At 42.7% G+C, this 16,219-nt stretch overlaps 1 protein-coding gene across 4 annotated transcripts in view; it reads left to right on the plus strand.

The window, feature by feature from the left end:
- Positions 1–3,786: 3,786 nt before the first annotated feature.
- BMT2 (base methyltransferase of 25S rRNA 2 homolog) overlaps positions 3,787–16,219 on the plus strand; it is a 34,592-nt gene continuing 22,159 nt past the window's right edge. The window contains exons 1-2 of one of the 4 annotated variants that reach the window (XM_040550522.1): positions 3,787–3,925; positions 15,953–16,093. In XM_040550522.1, the coding sequence (XP_040406456.1) occupies positions 16,023–16,093 (71 nt within the window). In that variant the 5' untranslated portion in view covers positions 3,787–3,925; positions 15,953–16,022. Of the gene's footprint in view, positions 3,926–4,084; positions 4,179–9,132; positions 9,499–15,310; positions 15,343–15,952; positions 16,094–16,219 lie in introns of those variants that run through there. The other 3 variants (XM_040550513.1, XM_040550540.1, XM_040550530.1) reach the window with 3 other exon arrangements.

Below are 16,219 nucleotides of genomic sequence, written 5' to 3' on the forward strand. Positions count from 1 at the left end.
TGTTACGCTTCTCTATTCCCTTTTTTAAAAAAATAGCTTGTACACCTAGGTATGAATGTAGCCAGTGCATTGAAGTACATTAAAGTGGATTTTTTGGCTGTTAACACATTTCTGAAACACAGAAATTAATTTATACATTGACAATAGAAAGCAACACCATCATTAACTTCAATAAAAAGGGAGAGTCAGATTTTAAAACTGTACAGTGTAAAGTCATAGTATTAAAATAAAAATATTATTTGTAAATGTAAATTTGCATATAATTGTGATCAATTGAACCCACTTTATTAGAATCATGGAATGGCTCAGGTTGGAAGGGACCTTAAAGATCATCTAACTCCAAGACCCCTGCCATAGGCAGGGACGCCACCACTAGATTAGGCTACCTCATCTAACCTGGTCTTGAACAGTTCCAGGCATGGGTCATCCACAGCCTGTCTGGGCAACCTGTTCCAGTGCCTCACCACCCTCTGAGTGACAAATTTTTCTCCTGATGTCTAGTCTAAATCTATCCTCTTTTAGTTTAAGACCATCCTCCCTTGTCCTGTCATTATCTGAATGAGCAAAAAGTCACTCTCCATCTTTTTTCTAAGCCACCTTTCAGTACTGAAAGGCCACAATGAGGTCTCCCCGGAGCCTTCTCTTCTCCAGGCTGAACAGCCTCAGCTGTTTCAGACTTTCTTCATAGGAGAGGTTCTCCAGCCTCTGACCATCTTTGTGGCCCTCCTCTAGACTCACTCTAACAGCCCCACATCCTCTTGTGCTGGGGGCCCCAGACCTGGATGCAGCACTCCAGGTGGGGCCTCACAAGGGCAGAGCAGAGGGGCACAATCCCTCCCTCCCCTGCTGGCCACCCCTCCGTTGATGCAGCCCAGGCTGCAGTTGGCCTTCTGGGGTACAGGCACGTGCTGCTGGCTCATGTTGAGCTTTTCATCCACCAGAATCCCCAAGTCCTTCTCAGCAGGGCTGCTCTCAGTGAGTTCTTCTCCCAGTTTGTGCTCCTGTCTGGGACTGCCCCAACCCAGGACATTAGTTATAGAAAGAATTCCTTAGAACTGGCAAACAACAACAACAGTATTCAAATAGTAACTTTAAATTATTGTTCAGAGAGAGTATATTTCAAATAAGAACTCTGCAATTTTTTCTCCAGTTTTCCAGTTCTGCAGATTTCCGGATCACATATATACTTATGTTTGACCGTGTATCCTACACTGCTACATCCAGAGACTCAGAGCTGGGGACAGCGGGGTTGATGCCACAGCAGTATCTGTCAGGCATTCTCCAAATGCTCCCACCTTTCTGTCCACTCCAATACTCCTAGTCTGCTGAAGAAGCTCCCTCAGTAGCCTCCTAGTATCATGCCACACACAGAAGACTGGCTCATGCTTTTCCTCCTAATTCTGGGCTTCCAAAAATCCTACACAGCGTAAAAGTGGATGGAGCATTAACCACTGTGTAGGCTGCCCCTCTTGCAAGAAGTTCCCAGTAGCTATCAATTTATTCTCCTCTATTTAAACTGTCTTAATTGTTCTTGTGTGGACCTGCATATAAAACTAGAAGCATTTCAGAAAGCTAAAATAGAGTCCCAGCACTAAGCCTTCTTTATAATTCAAATTTAGCTTACTGGATCAGTTCTGTGAATATGAAATGTAATCACCTATATGGGAAGCAGATTTCCGGATGCTTTCCAAGGTAAAGTGAAATAATATATTTTTCTAATTAACCTGTGCTCATTTTCTTTGCAGTTTGAAAATTTAATGAAACACACATCACCAGGCTTCTCTTTACTTTCTTAGGAAAAAAAATTAAAATTCTCCTTACATAATGCTCTTGTATTTTAAGTAAAAAAATAAAAAAAATCTGAAACGTTTTGACAATAAATACCCACTGGCATGTAAATCTAGTGATGGAAGATCTGAACTAGACTGCAGTTCTTTTAAGCACTTACTGAAAAATAACAATACTGAAAAGCTGGACCTTTGCTCGCAATCTGCAACCCACTTGCAAGATGTGTGCAATGCGGTATTTGACTGCATAGCTAAGAGTAAAGTTAAAAAGGGATGTTTTTACAGTCAATAATAATGGCAGGCTTTTGTTTGGACTTTTCTGTTTTGTCTTGATAATTGCAGCTTTAAAAAGAACTTTATCAGAAAGGCAGACTGATGCCATGCTCCGTGGTTAAGCTATGAAATAATCTTTTTGGCAGGATTGACAGAGTGCTGATAAGAACCTGTTACCTGCCCCACTGGACAAAGTGGCACATGTCACCGAATTCTCATTAGGACGAAATATCGACCCTGCCCAAGTCCGTGTGATTTGTCACTGGTTTAACTGCAGCCGCAATTACCTTCTTAGCGTTATGAACATCCTCAGAGATCACAATTAGCTGCTTCTAGCCAAGTCAAACAAGGGAACAGCTTACTGCAGATGTCCCTGCTACGATCCTGGGAGGAGTGGTTTTGCCTCTACTGTTTCCAACTGCGCTTAGAGGAGAGAATCAAGGTGCTTTGGGTTTTGTGCAGTGCTTGGGCAGAGTCACAGGCCAATGCTCAGCCATTGCCCCGCTGGCACTGACCCTGCTTGGGGGTGGCCCTTTGGCCAGGCCTGGAGGTGCGGCAGTAGGGGAATAACAGTGTCCTGACACTGCGTCCCCAGCTCTTCAGCAGGAGACAAAAACCCCAAGAACCCAGCTCCATCGGCTCTGCTGCTGGCAGGTTCTGTCCTGCCCTGGTGATGCCTTTCCATCCCCAAAATGCTGGAAACCACACTCAGCATGGAAGCGGGACAAGCAGCCCCAGGAAGGCAGAATAAAGGCTTTGTAGGGCTGCATGCTTCCAGTGGACACCGCCCTGCTGGCATCCATTTATCATAGAATCATAAAGGTTGGAAAAGACCTCCAAAATCATCTGGTCCAACCATCCCTCTACTACCCTCTACTACCAATGTCACCCACTAAACCATGTCCCTAAGCACCACGGTCCAACCGTTCCTTGAACAACCCCAGGGACGGTGACTCCACCACCTCCCTGGGCAACCCGTTCCAATGTCTGACTGCTCTTTCTGAGAAGAAATGTCTCCTAATTTCCAAACTAAACGTCCCTGGTGCAACTTGAGGCCGTTCCCTCTAGTCCTATCACTAGTTATCTGTGAGAAGAGGCCAACCCCCAGCTCCCCACAGCTTCCTTTCAGGCAGTTTGCAGAGAGCAATAAGGTCTCCCCTGAGCCTCCCTCTTCTCTTCCTCAGCCGCCTCCTCACAGGACTTGTGCTCCAGGCCCCTCACCAGCCTTCGCCAGGCCCTTCTCTGGGACACGCTCCAGGGCCTCAATGTCCTTCTTGTAGTTGAGGGGCCCAAAGCTGAACACAGCACTCGAGGTGCGGCCTCACCAGAGCGGAGTACAGGGGGGCGATCACCTCCCTGGTTCCTGCTGGCTACACGATTCCTGATACAAGCCAGGATGTGTTTTGACAGCATCTTCGGAGTAGGAAGGCGCCTTGGCGGCGGACCGTGACGTCACGATACGTCACGATACATGATGACATGTCGCGACAGGTCCCGACACGCCCAGCCCGCCCGGCCGAGGAGAGGCTGTGGAGCCCCCCGCGGACTCCAATCCCCGGCAGTGCCGAGCGGGCCGCGGGCGGGGCGGCGCATGCGGCGGCGGCGGCGATCTGCCGGCTCAGCCCTCACTCGGCCGGGCCTGCAGCGCACCGCGGAGCAGCGGGACCACCATGGAGGACGCCGCCCCGGCCCCGGCCCCGGCCCCCAGCCCCGGCCCCAGCCCGGCCCCGGCCCCGGCCCGGCGGGGGCCGCCGCCGTCCCCCCGCCGCTGCCGCAGCCCCCGGAAAGGAGCGCAAGCTGGAGCAAGAGAAGCTGTCCGGGGTGGTGAAGAGCGTCCACCGCAGGCTGCGCAGAAGTACGAGAAGGTAACGTGGGGGGGGGGAGGAGGAGGAGGAGGAGGAGGAGGAGGAGGAGGAGGACGGGGGGGGTTCACGCTGGCAGCCGGAGCCCCCCATCGTCCCCCCGCTGCCCAGGAGGGTGTAGGCGGGGGGCGGCGGCGGCCCGGAGCAGCTCCCGCTCGCTTCCTGCTCCTCCCCGGCACGGAGGAGGAGGAGGAGGAGGAGGAGGAGGAGGGAACGTCGCCTTCGGCTCGGTGGGCAGCGCCGGTAATGCTGCCAGGTGAAGGGGGTGCGCCCGGCAGCGGGGCTTGGTGCTCTGGGGCGTGGTAGCCACGGGGGGGGGGGGGGCTTGCTTCGGGCTGGGCCGGTCTGCAAGGGACAATTCGGGGCCGTCCGCAGGGAGCGGGGGGGCGAGCAGGTCGTGGGTGCCCGGGGGAGCCACTGGTGACCCGGGTGGGCCCCGCTCTTGTTGGCGCTGCTCCTTCCTTAAGCCGCGGGGAAGGGGTCGGGCTGGGGCAAGGCTTTATGGCAGAGGTGGTGCTGGGGCCTTGGAAATCTGCCTGGGCGTCGGTGTTGATGCCCTGTTGGCGGTGTTGCAGTGGTGGTATTGGAGTGCTTAAAACAATCACAGGAATATCTTAAGATAAGTGTCGATGGGCGTCACAGTTGAGACTTATTTTTCTGGAATTCGTAGCCTCCTCAGGATGACTTCAACGATCTCTCTGACCTTCTTTATAGGGCAGGTTACAAGAAATTCATTCATTTTTTCAGGGAGTTCACCACTCTCTAGTGACTGGTAAACAGCTGGTTCTGTTCCTCAGAAGGACACCTGTAAAACGGGGACTCTTCCACTTCTGTCACTGGTCCTTGTGTCCCTTCCAGGTTGCGTGTGACATGTCTGTTAAAGCAACAAGGTCAGGCTGCTTGCTGGGCTCTAGGAGTCCCCACAGGAGCCTGACCGTGGACTTGGGCACAGATATCTTACCTGTGTAGACCACTGGTCAAGAGTAGCTGTTTATTTTGGCCTTAGTGTGAGCCAAAACCGAAGGGAGGCTCTCCCATGTTCCCGTGCCATTTGGGTGAAGGAATACAGTACGTTCAACATTCCAGCCCTGGCAGAGGGGTCCAGCTTCTAGCAGTTCACATTTCTCTGTTACCTCACAGTGCCTGCAGATTAAAAAGCAAACGCTGTCACTATTAACTTTAAGAACTGTGAGCAGTCTCCGTAACAACTGAATTGCTTCAGATGGAAGCCTGAATTGCATGGAAGTCAGCATAAGCACACTGCTCAGCAAAGAGTAGCTTGGAATGAAAAGCTACGTTGGGTTTTATTCTTCAGCTGAACATAATTGGTTAAAAGAAAGGAAAAAAACAGTACTCTAATTTACTTCATAGGCCCTGTAAATCACGTTAGCAGAAACTTTACAGTAATCTTCTAGTCATGTTAATTCAGCAAGGTTGTTTGTATCTTTAAGGAGAAGCTTTAAAACAAGTAGTTAATCATGTCACTTCTGTACAGCAACGAGATTTCCGCCCATTACATGCTTATCTGATAGGTAGTCTTTACAAGTAACCTGTGATTAATAGTAGTTGTACTTCATACGTTAGGTTATTTCAATTTCAGAATTCTGTTTTTGGAAGGAAGTTCTGAGTCCTTCTCTCCACATTTCTCTCTGCTTCCAAAAGCAGACTTGAGCATTTCATCTGAAATGTCTTTGTTTTATTTTCTAATACTCTGCTGCGCTGACTGGCAAGTGCGTTACTGTGACAAATCCAAGTTGTCGGTTTGCTAAAGAAGCAAAAAAGCAGTAAATCATCCGTAATTTCTTGGTAGAGTTTGAGTTGTAACTTGAGTGTATGAAAGAAACAAGGTTAAAAAACAGTATCCTTGGTTATGTGCGCAAGGAAAGTCTCTTGACCTCCCCAGTGCAGTGCTCCCACCTCTGTATGAAGCAGTAATAGAGCTATCTGTGTTATTCCAGGGTCTGCATTATCTCTTTTTAATTTATGCTGACTACTCTCACATTTACTGGAGTTCTGTGAAGCTGGTCTCTATTTCATCTAAATAAGCAAACAGCGCTAGAATGCTATTGCATGGACTTCAGTGCTTTGTCTGTATTAATTTTGTTTATAGAAAAAAATATGCTGAATGTCTTTCTTCAAGGTGTGTGATTATGTTGCATAGGGTCTAGGAAAACCACTTGATACTGTAATATGATCATAAGTTACTGTGTTCTGTGAGAAGTGTTGGAGAGGAATAGATTGCGTCCTTGAGATACAGAGATGTTTGTGGATAGAAGTTATACAGGCTTGATTTTTAATAGCAGATTACTTTGAGAATTCATTTGCTTTGCTGGTATTAGCAAGGCCTGTGTTTCTGTAGGCAGTTGTAAAGGTAAGTCCGTGTATTACCTGACTTGCTTATAACTGGCATTGTTGCTCTTGATTTATTTCCACAATAGTTCCCCTTTCTTTTTCTGGAAACTGAGCCAGTACAAAACTGAGAGCAGTGTGCTTCAAAACTGCAAGCTAACACTTCTCTGAAGAAGTCACAAACTTGTCGAAGTGCAAGAGCAGTATTTTTTAACCAGGGATTCATCACGGCATCTTATTCCCATTTCTAAGGAATCACTAGAGAAAAGTTAGTCAGCTTTGTATCATCTAAAGGTTGATTGACAGATTTTTTTCTTAAGGAAAAACCATGAACTCTTGAAGTTTATCAAAGCTGAATCTTGGCTTCTTTTTTAATTTCTGCCTTTCTTTGAACTATCTTTACCCTTATGTTTGTGGATGGGTTTTGTATGTACTTCTGTACCGTGGCTAATGTAATGTCTTGGTCCCAGACCATGCCGGTGTATTCATGACCAAGCATTTTCAATGTTTAAAGTGGTTCAGCTTAAATTTTTTTAAGTTTGTGTAAAAGTGTATTTCTTTCTTGAACGATTTTAACTTTTGTACTGTGTGACCAGTACTTACCTTTTCCTGTTTTCTGGGTATTACTAATCTAGTGTGACTTTGAGTGGAATACTGATTCTTTCTTTTCTTTCATCGCCGTTTCTTTCATCTTTTTCAATTTCCTTCCCTTTCCTTACACTCTCTCTGATGTTAATGAGTAAATAAAGAAGGGGAGAGCTTGTAAACATAAGTACCATGGCAGACTTGGTATTTTTGGGATTGCAGGATACTCTTACTGTGGATCCTAAGGCACTATTGTGTGTCTTCTATATATTTAAATGGTTTCATGAAGTTTTACAAATCAGTGTGTGTTTTCTTGGTGTGGAGAAAAAGAGTGTATTGAATTATTGAAGGACCTTTTCCACGCTTAGTAAATGTGTCAACTAAATTAGCTAATCATTAATAAGTTGTCAGACTCCTTTAAGGCAGCAGTAGACACAGACAAAACCCGTCTAGTGGTTCCTAAAATACCTCATTCTTCAGGTTAGCTTATAAGCATTGTCTTCATAAAGAAAACATTCTTAAGTGAGAACAAGCACACTGAGGTGTGAAGTGTTCGCTTAGGAATATGTCTCATTAGTGTAGAACATTTTTCTAGAGTCCTGTTTCCTACCCAACTGGATTCGCTGAGCCTTACTTGCTGTACACCGGGGTGAAATCCACAAGCTGAAACAACAGCTCTCAAGCCTTTCGTTAGTCACGTACAAGAAACTTCAGGTTCTGAATGCTTGACGCGAGCACTTAGAAAGTACACAAATTAGGGTTTTTCATGAAAAAAATGAACAAATTAGGGTTTTCGTGGTCTTCTCATAGTAGCCTGTTGAAAATGGGTATGGGTGGAGCAGTTTTGGGGTTAGTCTCTTGCTCTTGGCTCAGTTGCCTGGTACCATAGGTGACCCCAATTTGTGTAGGATTTTCCAGTATGCACCTTTCAGCACCTGTAGCCCTGGGCTGGAGCATGCATCGGCTGCAGTACCCTGGTATCTGTCAAGCCCGACAGTCAGGCTTGTTAAAGCAGATTTAGTGGTTTATAGGGAACTAAACATGATTTATTGAATGTGTGCAGTGTGCTATTGGTGGTTTTGTTTACAGTTGCTCCTACTAGCCAAGTAGGGTTAATTTTTACTGTGGTATAAAAATCCCTTCCTTGTACAGAAGCAGCCTGTTTTTTCTGCGAGTTGTTTATTACCTCTGTAATCGTGCAGGCCTCTGTTTATCAAGTAAACATTTTCTGTACAGCCTGACACTTGGTTACAGAGGGTTTTATATATAGTTTGGAAAGATGTTTTGCAACAGCCTCTACTTCTCACTGGAAAACCCTGTATTTAATATAGTGGAAAAACTCTGAGGTATCTTTAAAGGTGTTTAGTGAACACCAGGAAATATGTCATAAGTGTTGTATTTATCTTTACTCTACACCTCTTAAGGCTGTGTAGTCTTTGAATCGCACAGAATTGATACTAGTCTTACTAAGTATTATTTACTACATCACAGAAGCTGATAGCAACATTTCAAGGTGGTAGTTTGGCTCCTTAAAAATAAAGTTGAGGCTTTGGAGAAATAGGTTTTAAGTTATTAAGAGGTTTTAGAATTCCAGAAAATGTGGAAGGCCTTTGAGAGCCATGCCCTACAATAGTAGGTAGCCTGAATAGGTAAGTGGTGTAGACACTGATGTGAGAAGCGTCGTTCTGAAGTCAGTTGCTTTATGGTCTCTTCCTCTCCTGTTTTCATGAAAAGCCTTGAGAGGGCTTAAGTTCTTCCTGATATGAAACAGGAAACATTTGAAATAGTGACATTTTTCACAGGGCAGGAAAACTTTTTTACTGAGCTCTATGTGGTATGTTAACAGTTGTAACTCCTCTCTAATGAAAACTTATGTTTATTTCTACGGTAAACCAGTTGTATATATAGTAAGGTCCATTTGCCTTTCCCCACTTGCATTAATTTCCTGGAAAAGGGAAACATTTGGAAATACTGTTAGATTTTCAAACAACTAAATTTCATTTTATTATAAATCAAAATTGAAGGTGTTTTATGATGTAGACATTAAGATATGATTGTCCTCAGTTTGCACGCCACAGTTTGAGTGAACATTTCATTAAAAATCCCATATTATTTTACAGGTTGATGGGGAAATCAGTAAAATTACTGGTATCATTTAGCTAGCCCGCAAATTTTGAATGCCCACTGGCTACAGGACAGACTTGCAATCAGTGGACAAATAGCTGCGTGTAACCTCCTCCCCAGCTCCTTTTATTGCTTTTGCAGGGAAAACAGTGTTCCTGTTGCAGGGTCAGCATGATGAAATCTGTTCCTGTGCTTCAGCTGCTTCAGATTTTTGCTCCCACGTTTACATAAATCCACCAAAATCAGTTTACTTAATGTGTTTGCCTCCTTGTTGGTGTCCTTAGGGTGCAGCACGCAGTCATCCCTCAAAGTCAGGTTTGGGGAGGAGAGGGGGTGATTCCTGCCAAACAGAGTCGATTCAACACCTGGGGGCAGTAATTGCTTCAGCTATCACGAATGGGCTCCCCGCTGGCTGTGTGACAGCCATCAGTCTTTAAAGTGATTTGTAGCAGATTGGAGACACAAATCATTCTTCAGGGTGACATGAGCTGACCCACAAGAGGTGCTTTAAATAGCAGGTGAGTTGTACCCTGGACATCTGTTTAGTGTGAACAGATAGGCAGTAGATTCACACACAAGATTTTTACCAGCTACAGATAGTTTGTCAGGTAGATTTCATATTTATATAGATAGATATCAGTATATTGTTTTGTATATGTGTGTGTGTGCATATATGCATACACAAGATTTCTGCACTTTAAAAGAAGATTTAATTGTGAAATATTTCAGGTAAGTCCTAAGAAATGTAAAGTAAACGCTAGTCAGACAAGAGAAGAAGTATTAGCTTAGATTGCTTGAACTTTGTCCGAGTTGAAGTTCGTGCTCAGTATCTAGACATGTGAAACTGGATAATGGCGAAGCCAAAAATACCTAATGTCTTTCAGATGTTGTTTTAGTAAGGCAGATGTTAGTAGGTTTCTGGTTTATCTTGTATATTCTGAAAGTAGTAAATAGCAGAGCGTTAGCTAACATTCCTCGTGTAATTAATTACTGCCATAGCATCCGGAGATGTAGTAGTACAACTAAATTCCGACTGATGAATACTGTTAATAAAGAAATAATGTCCTGTGAAGTATTCACAGGAATTTGATTTCAGTTTTTGCCTAGTGGACAGTGTAGGATTTCTTCTCCCATTTACTGGTTGGCATGATTTAGAAGCTGCTTTACTGTTTCCAGCAAGTACGTGAGAGGCAGAGGGCTTAAGAGAGCCTCTAAGAGGCTAAAATGAGATGGATTTTTTTCATTCCTTAGAGCATTGCCATCAACAACAACAAAAAAGAAAGCTCAGAGATCTTGCTAGGCGTTGCTATGGCTAGCAGCCTGTCATCTCAAGTTATCCAGCATTGTCATGGACACTTGTTAAATGTGGGCATAGGTTGTCTTTAACAATGAGCAATTCAAAGAGTGTTATTAAAACACTACGCAAATATGAACATGTCACTTTTGTTCTGTCTTTCATTGTAGTCAATGTTTTAAGCTTACTTTTTTTCCCCTCCATAGGGGCCAACAAAGGTGTGTGCAGGAAGGTTTGGTGCTGTTAAATAGATGCAATCCATCCCCTTTTCATCTACCTCTGAGTTTTGCATTACCAGTTGATACTAGGATGCAGGTGGTCAAGACTTCAAACCTTTGTTTTGTCCTTTTTTCTTTTTCGTTATTGCAGCTACTAATTACAATTATAACTTTCCAAACAAGCAAAACTGGAATTAGAAGGGTCGTTATTTTCAAGTCCTAAAAAAAAAAGTATTTTGGGGAGTAAGGGAGGTTGATTAAGATGTAAAATGACATTGCATCTAGCTGAATCTTAAGTTCATGGTGTCAGTTAAATCAAGGGATGCAGGTGATACATTCTAGTTTGGTGATGGACGAAGTGTCTTGCATTTGCTTTTGAGGTACTGCAGCCATCTCTATCTGGCAGTTTTTCTGAAGTGCAGTGAGGGAATTAAGGAAAATCGTAACTACAAAAGTTACCCCTGGGTGCAGATTGTATGTTTAGCTTCATATGGCATAACTATTTTATCACTGGATAAAACAGAATGATTCAGATCAGTTGTTTGGGTTTTTATCCCATGCCAAAGTGATAAATACTGTTTTTAGCAAAACTGAGCTGTTTCTTCTATAGAGAACTGTCTTGAAAAGACAAATTGATTTGATTTATTCTGTCAGAAGTCTTAGTTGAAGAAGAAGAATTGACTAATTTTTCTATTTATTTAATGTACCTTAAAAGACAATTTTAACAATCTATAAAGAAACATCTTTTAAAAGTTTAATAAAAACGATAAAATCTAGGATGGAAGAAAGCTGAATTTTGGGGAGTCCTTACCGTATAATTGTATAATTCTTTTTCTTTATTAAAAATGTTTTCAGTTGTTAAAACTTACAGCTAACGTTAGTTGTCTCTTGCTGTTCCCCACAATTAAAACTATCTCGTAATTAGGGGTTAAAAATAACTTGTACGTGACTGGCTCGTTCTCTGAGACAGGCTTCAGTGAGTGCTGCCTTTGGGGGCGTGGGCGGCTGCTCTACGTGCAGGAGTCGTGTGGGTGAATTTGAGGGATTCGTCTGCTCTAGGTAAACACGGCTGGGTTTTTGGTTTTCTTCTCGAAAAGGTCGGGCTGTGTAGAACCTCCTAGTTGGTCATCATTTCTTCGTTGACTGAATTGCTAGAAAGAGGTGGGCTTGGCCTTGTTTTGTTTTTAAAGGAGGAGTTAATCTTCAAGGTGAAGAAATTTTGGGTAGAGAGGAGAGTAGACATTAAATACCTTCAAAATAATTGCACCGTGGTGATTTGATAGGTATGTAAAACTTCTGTTATGCACTGGCCTTATAAATCAGAGGCTTTTCAGCTGGATTTTGGCTTAACTGGTTCCTTTATGGAGATCTGAGATGTGTAAAGATCTGAAGAGTCAGTGCTCAGAAGAGGTTTTAAATTGCATAAAAGGTAATCGTCAAGTGCCTAGCGAGTATGTTGAGTAGCCTTAAACTTTGTCATGGTATGGTCATGAGAACTTGAGATGAAAAGTGTAATGCGTTAAGCCAAATATTAAGATGTGACAGAAGATGTGAGGCTTTTTTTTTTGATCCTTTAGATCAGCTACCACAGTCTCTTATTTAGTTTACGGATTTAGTGATTGCTTAAGAGAAGATCTATTTTTTTTAAATAAGCATTAGTTTTGCTGTGGAACCTTCCTGTACAATTTACAGTCTTTTTGGTTATACAAGCAATGATTCACAAATAATTGTTTAACTGCACCAGATTTAATGCCATATTTGCACATGGATTATAACACTGTTTGAAAATATTAATACACAGCTCTGCTGTGTTCTGGGTACCACAAAATCAGATATTTCCAGACCTGTTGTAGTCACTACCTCAAAATGTGTCAGCAGATAGGAATCACTATTTGCATTTTCAACTCAGGCAGTATTGGAGCGTGATTCTGGAATTCAAGTTCCTGTAAATTTGCCTAATGCGCCTGTCTGTGCTTTCTCAAAACTCATGGGAAGAATGTGGAAAACAAACCAAAATAACTCCCTGCCAGGGTACTTGCTCAAGAGAAACTGAACCTCAAACGCTTCTTTGAAAGTCACTGCACAATGATGTCAGTCTCTTCAGAAAACCTTTTATCTGTGGTTGTTCTGGAAAAGGGCAGACAAATGGTCGTCATATCAAACCCAGTGAGTCAAAGGCAGGTGCGTAGACAAGAATATAGGACAAGTGCTGCAGAAGTATCTCCCTGCACTTGCTCGCTGTTCTGTCTTTCAGTGATTTCATGGTCTAGGAACTCCTGACTTAGAAGCCACATCTTTGAAGTTTGTCATGGATTTTTTTTCCCTTAGTTTGCCAAGCTACGTGAAGTTTAAGCTAAATTATGCGTTTTATGAGGAAACAACTTTATGCATAGAAGCTGCCCTTTTATGCTTTTCCCGGATGTCTCCTCATCTTGGAACAACAAAGCATTGTTTTATATTGAACTTTTCCATTTCACTCATGATCATGTGGAGTCCTATTCTGCTTTCATCCATTCCTTATTGATAGTGAAAACAAACCAGAAGTGCACACGGAATTGACTTGATATAGGATGTGTGATGGAATTATTTCGTGATGAATTTTTCACATTGGTTCTCCATATCTCTTCTAATGGTCTGTATCATTCAGTTTTATTTTCTTGTCTGGGTGCTAAAAAAAGTTGTTTCTGTCATAGGCAATTTTGTTGTAACCCAAAGTTCACATTCTGGGGTGCTGGTAGTCAGCTCCAGGTCTGCTGCCGTGTACCTAAATTTAAGATTCTTTATCTTTGGACTCTTGTCCTTCATTTAGTTTTCAGAAAGGTCACAGAATGGTTTGGGTTGGAAGGTACCTCAAAGACCACCCAGTTCCACTCCGCTGCCATGGGCAGAGACACCTCCCACCAGACCAGGTTGCTCAGGGCCTTGTCCAGCCTGGCCTTGAACACCTCCAGGTACTAGGTATCCACAGCGTCTCTGGGCAGCCTGGTCCTGTGCCTCACCACCCTCTGAGGGAGGGATTTCCTCCTAACCTCTAATCTAAATCTCCCTCTTTTAGCTTAAAACCATTCCCCCTTGTCCTATTGTTATCTGCCTGAGTAAAAAGTCGCCCTTCATATGAACATCCCTGCTTTGTTCAGAAGAAAAAAGCGGGTGGGTATGGGAAGAGGAGCTGGGGTCAGGAGGCACTGCTGCTGTGCTGTAAGAAAGCCCTGGCTAGTTAAGGGCATCTGACTTTTGTGTATTTCTTCCCCCCATCTATCCTATTTCTTAAGTTTTAAGGAAAAAATGGTATTTGGAAATAGAACTGTTGTCTAGGAATAGACCAAATAGATGAAAAGAAGAATAGTATTAAACTTAGGAATTCATATTGGTGATGTTTTCCCTCAGGAAGTGTTCACGTGTTAACTTCTTATTTTTCTATTTAGCCTACGTTTTCCTCGAACAAAGCTCTATCAACTGCGTGTCATTCATTTTACAGTTACTTAGCTCATGCAGTAAGGTTCAGTGTCTTGTGGCAGAAAACCCATGGAACTGTCTAAATTGCATTCCAATTAAGCAGCTATTAAGAGTATACTTTGGACTGGGCTAGTGCTTTCTGCCTCGATGCTGTGCGTGTTCAGCACTTCTGATGTAAGAAATCAAGTTCCCAAGAGTTGTGCTCGTTTTGCCCTCTTTGCTGGTGGGACACTGTGTGTACCGTTTCTTGCTCCCAGTGCTAGAATTCCTGTCCTGCCTGACCGCTTCCACGCGAGGCCCTTTCCTATAGAGCAGCTCTCCCCAAACTTGCATTGTTTGGGAAATATGAGGCTTTATACTCACTATCTTGTTAAATAAAACAAACAGTATCACGTCTACTCCCAGGCCTTCCATCTTGACTGCCATCTCATCAAAGGCGATGTAAACACCTAATTTGAAACATGACTCATTTTGATGATTGCATGAGTGTGCTGATGATTATTTTTGAAGAAGAGAAAATAGTTGTGACATCCCTAAACCAAACTTACACAGGCAGAAACCTGGATGTCTGGCTTAGATCTTCTGAGTGTGCAGCTATCTGTCATACCCAGTCGTGCTGGAATTGGAGGACAGATGGGGTGAGCAGTTATTACTGCTTTGTACAAACGCAAAAAGAAAAAAAAGTTGGGACAGAAGGAAATCTATTACTGCTAATTAAAACAAAGCACATCAAAGGAGTTCTTGTAAATGGGTGAAAACTAGAAATCTCTTACTGATATGAGGACAAGTCATACTGTAAGCTACTTTCAGTCTTCAGCAGACATAGTCGGGTTATGCTTGGATACACTTTGTAAATATTTCTCTTTCATATTAAGGTGCTGCGAAAACCGGTTTTGGAACCATGTTGTTAAAAGCATGTTGCTTGTCAGAGTTGAATCTTAAAATGTAGCTCTACTCTTAATAACTTGCTGTTATCTGTATCAGCTTATAGATGCAAAATTGGTAGATAAATATTCTGCAGATTTATGTAAATCAATACCAGGTGTGTGCACACATTTGTGATTAAGAAACACAGAATGAATTAGTGAGGATCGTACTAGTGAGCATGTTTTTTTCTCCTTCATAGTGTAGAAGTGTCCTTTAGTTAAAGTATACCAAGAGTTTTTACGCTGTAGAAACCTCAGTAGGAATTGTGGCTTGCTACCAGTAGCATTTATCCTGTTTTTGTTTGACAGTACATTATGTAAAGCAAGCTTGAAGAAGTAGGTGCTTCCCAGCAAAAGTGGGAAAATCATGATGTTTAATTACTTTGAAGTGTCAGAATTTAACCTGCAAGTCTTCTTTTTCAGCAAGGTGAGGAAAGTGAAAATAAGCCTGTCCCTGGATATTGGCAGGTAAATTTATCTGATTTTTTCGACTGTAGTCAGTTTGATTCTTCTGCACTGTCACCTAGATGCCAACTGGGTAAGACTGACTGCATAGGCAGACACTAGTGAAGCCTTGAATTCCTTTTCCAATGTATCCAAAGAAATCTATAGCCTTGAATAAACCTTCAGTTAAGCAGTTTTACATGTAACATCATCCAGGATAGTTGCTGTGAACAGGAATGCGACTACGAAGCCTTTCAGTCTTTCATTTCTAAAACTGTTTGTCAAGTTTAATAGCTGTGCACAGAAACCTGAAAGCAGGACTTCCTGGTAACTTTAATTTCACAGAACAAACTGAACAAAATCCATATACTGAGAATATTGCTAGCTTCTCAAGTACCTGATAGTCCCTTCCTTCTCCAAAACCTGGAATTTTGTTTTTAACTAGAGAAATAGGACCTCATTTTTTGTTTTTAAATGCAGGTAAAGTAATCTCTTACTACAGTATATAACTTCTTTTAATTGGAAGATGGGAATTTTGCCATCTGCAATAAAGCAGCAATTGTCATATCTCATGTGCAATTAGATATGTGTGCATTGTATCTAATGTACAATTTTTTGTTGTTGTTTTCTTTAGTGGGAGACTTTGATAAGATCTGGCGTGAGCACTGTGAGGATGAGAAACTCTCTGTGAATATGCTGTGGCAATGAAAAACCTTGCAGATAATCACTGGGCAAAAACTTGCGAAGGGGAAGGCCGGATTGAGTGGTGTTGCAGGTAAACCCTAATGTATTTGAAAGATGTGATTGCATATTTCTATTTACAATTATTTATAATACAGGATTTAAGTTTTTTTGTTGTTGTTTTTCAATTTTTAAGATTTGTTCTATAAAATGTTAATGG

Source organism: Cygnus olor, chromosome 1 (assembly GCF_009769625.2).
Source record: "Cygnus olor isolate bCygOlo1 chromosome 1, bCygOlo1.pri.v2, whole genome shotgun sequence".
In the NCBI taxonomy this organism is placed as follows: domain Eukaryota; kingdom Metazoa; phylum Chordata; class Aves; order Anseriformes; family Anatidae; genus Cygnus; species Cygnus olor.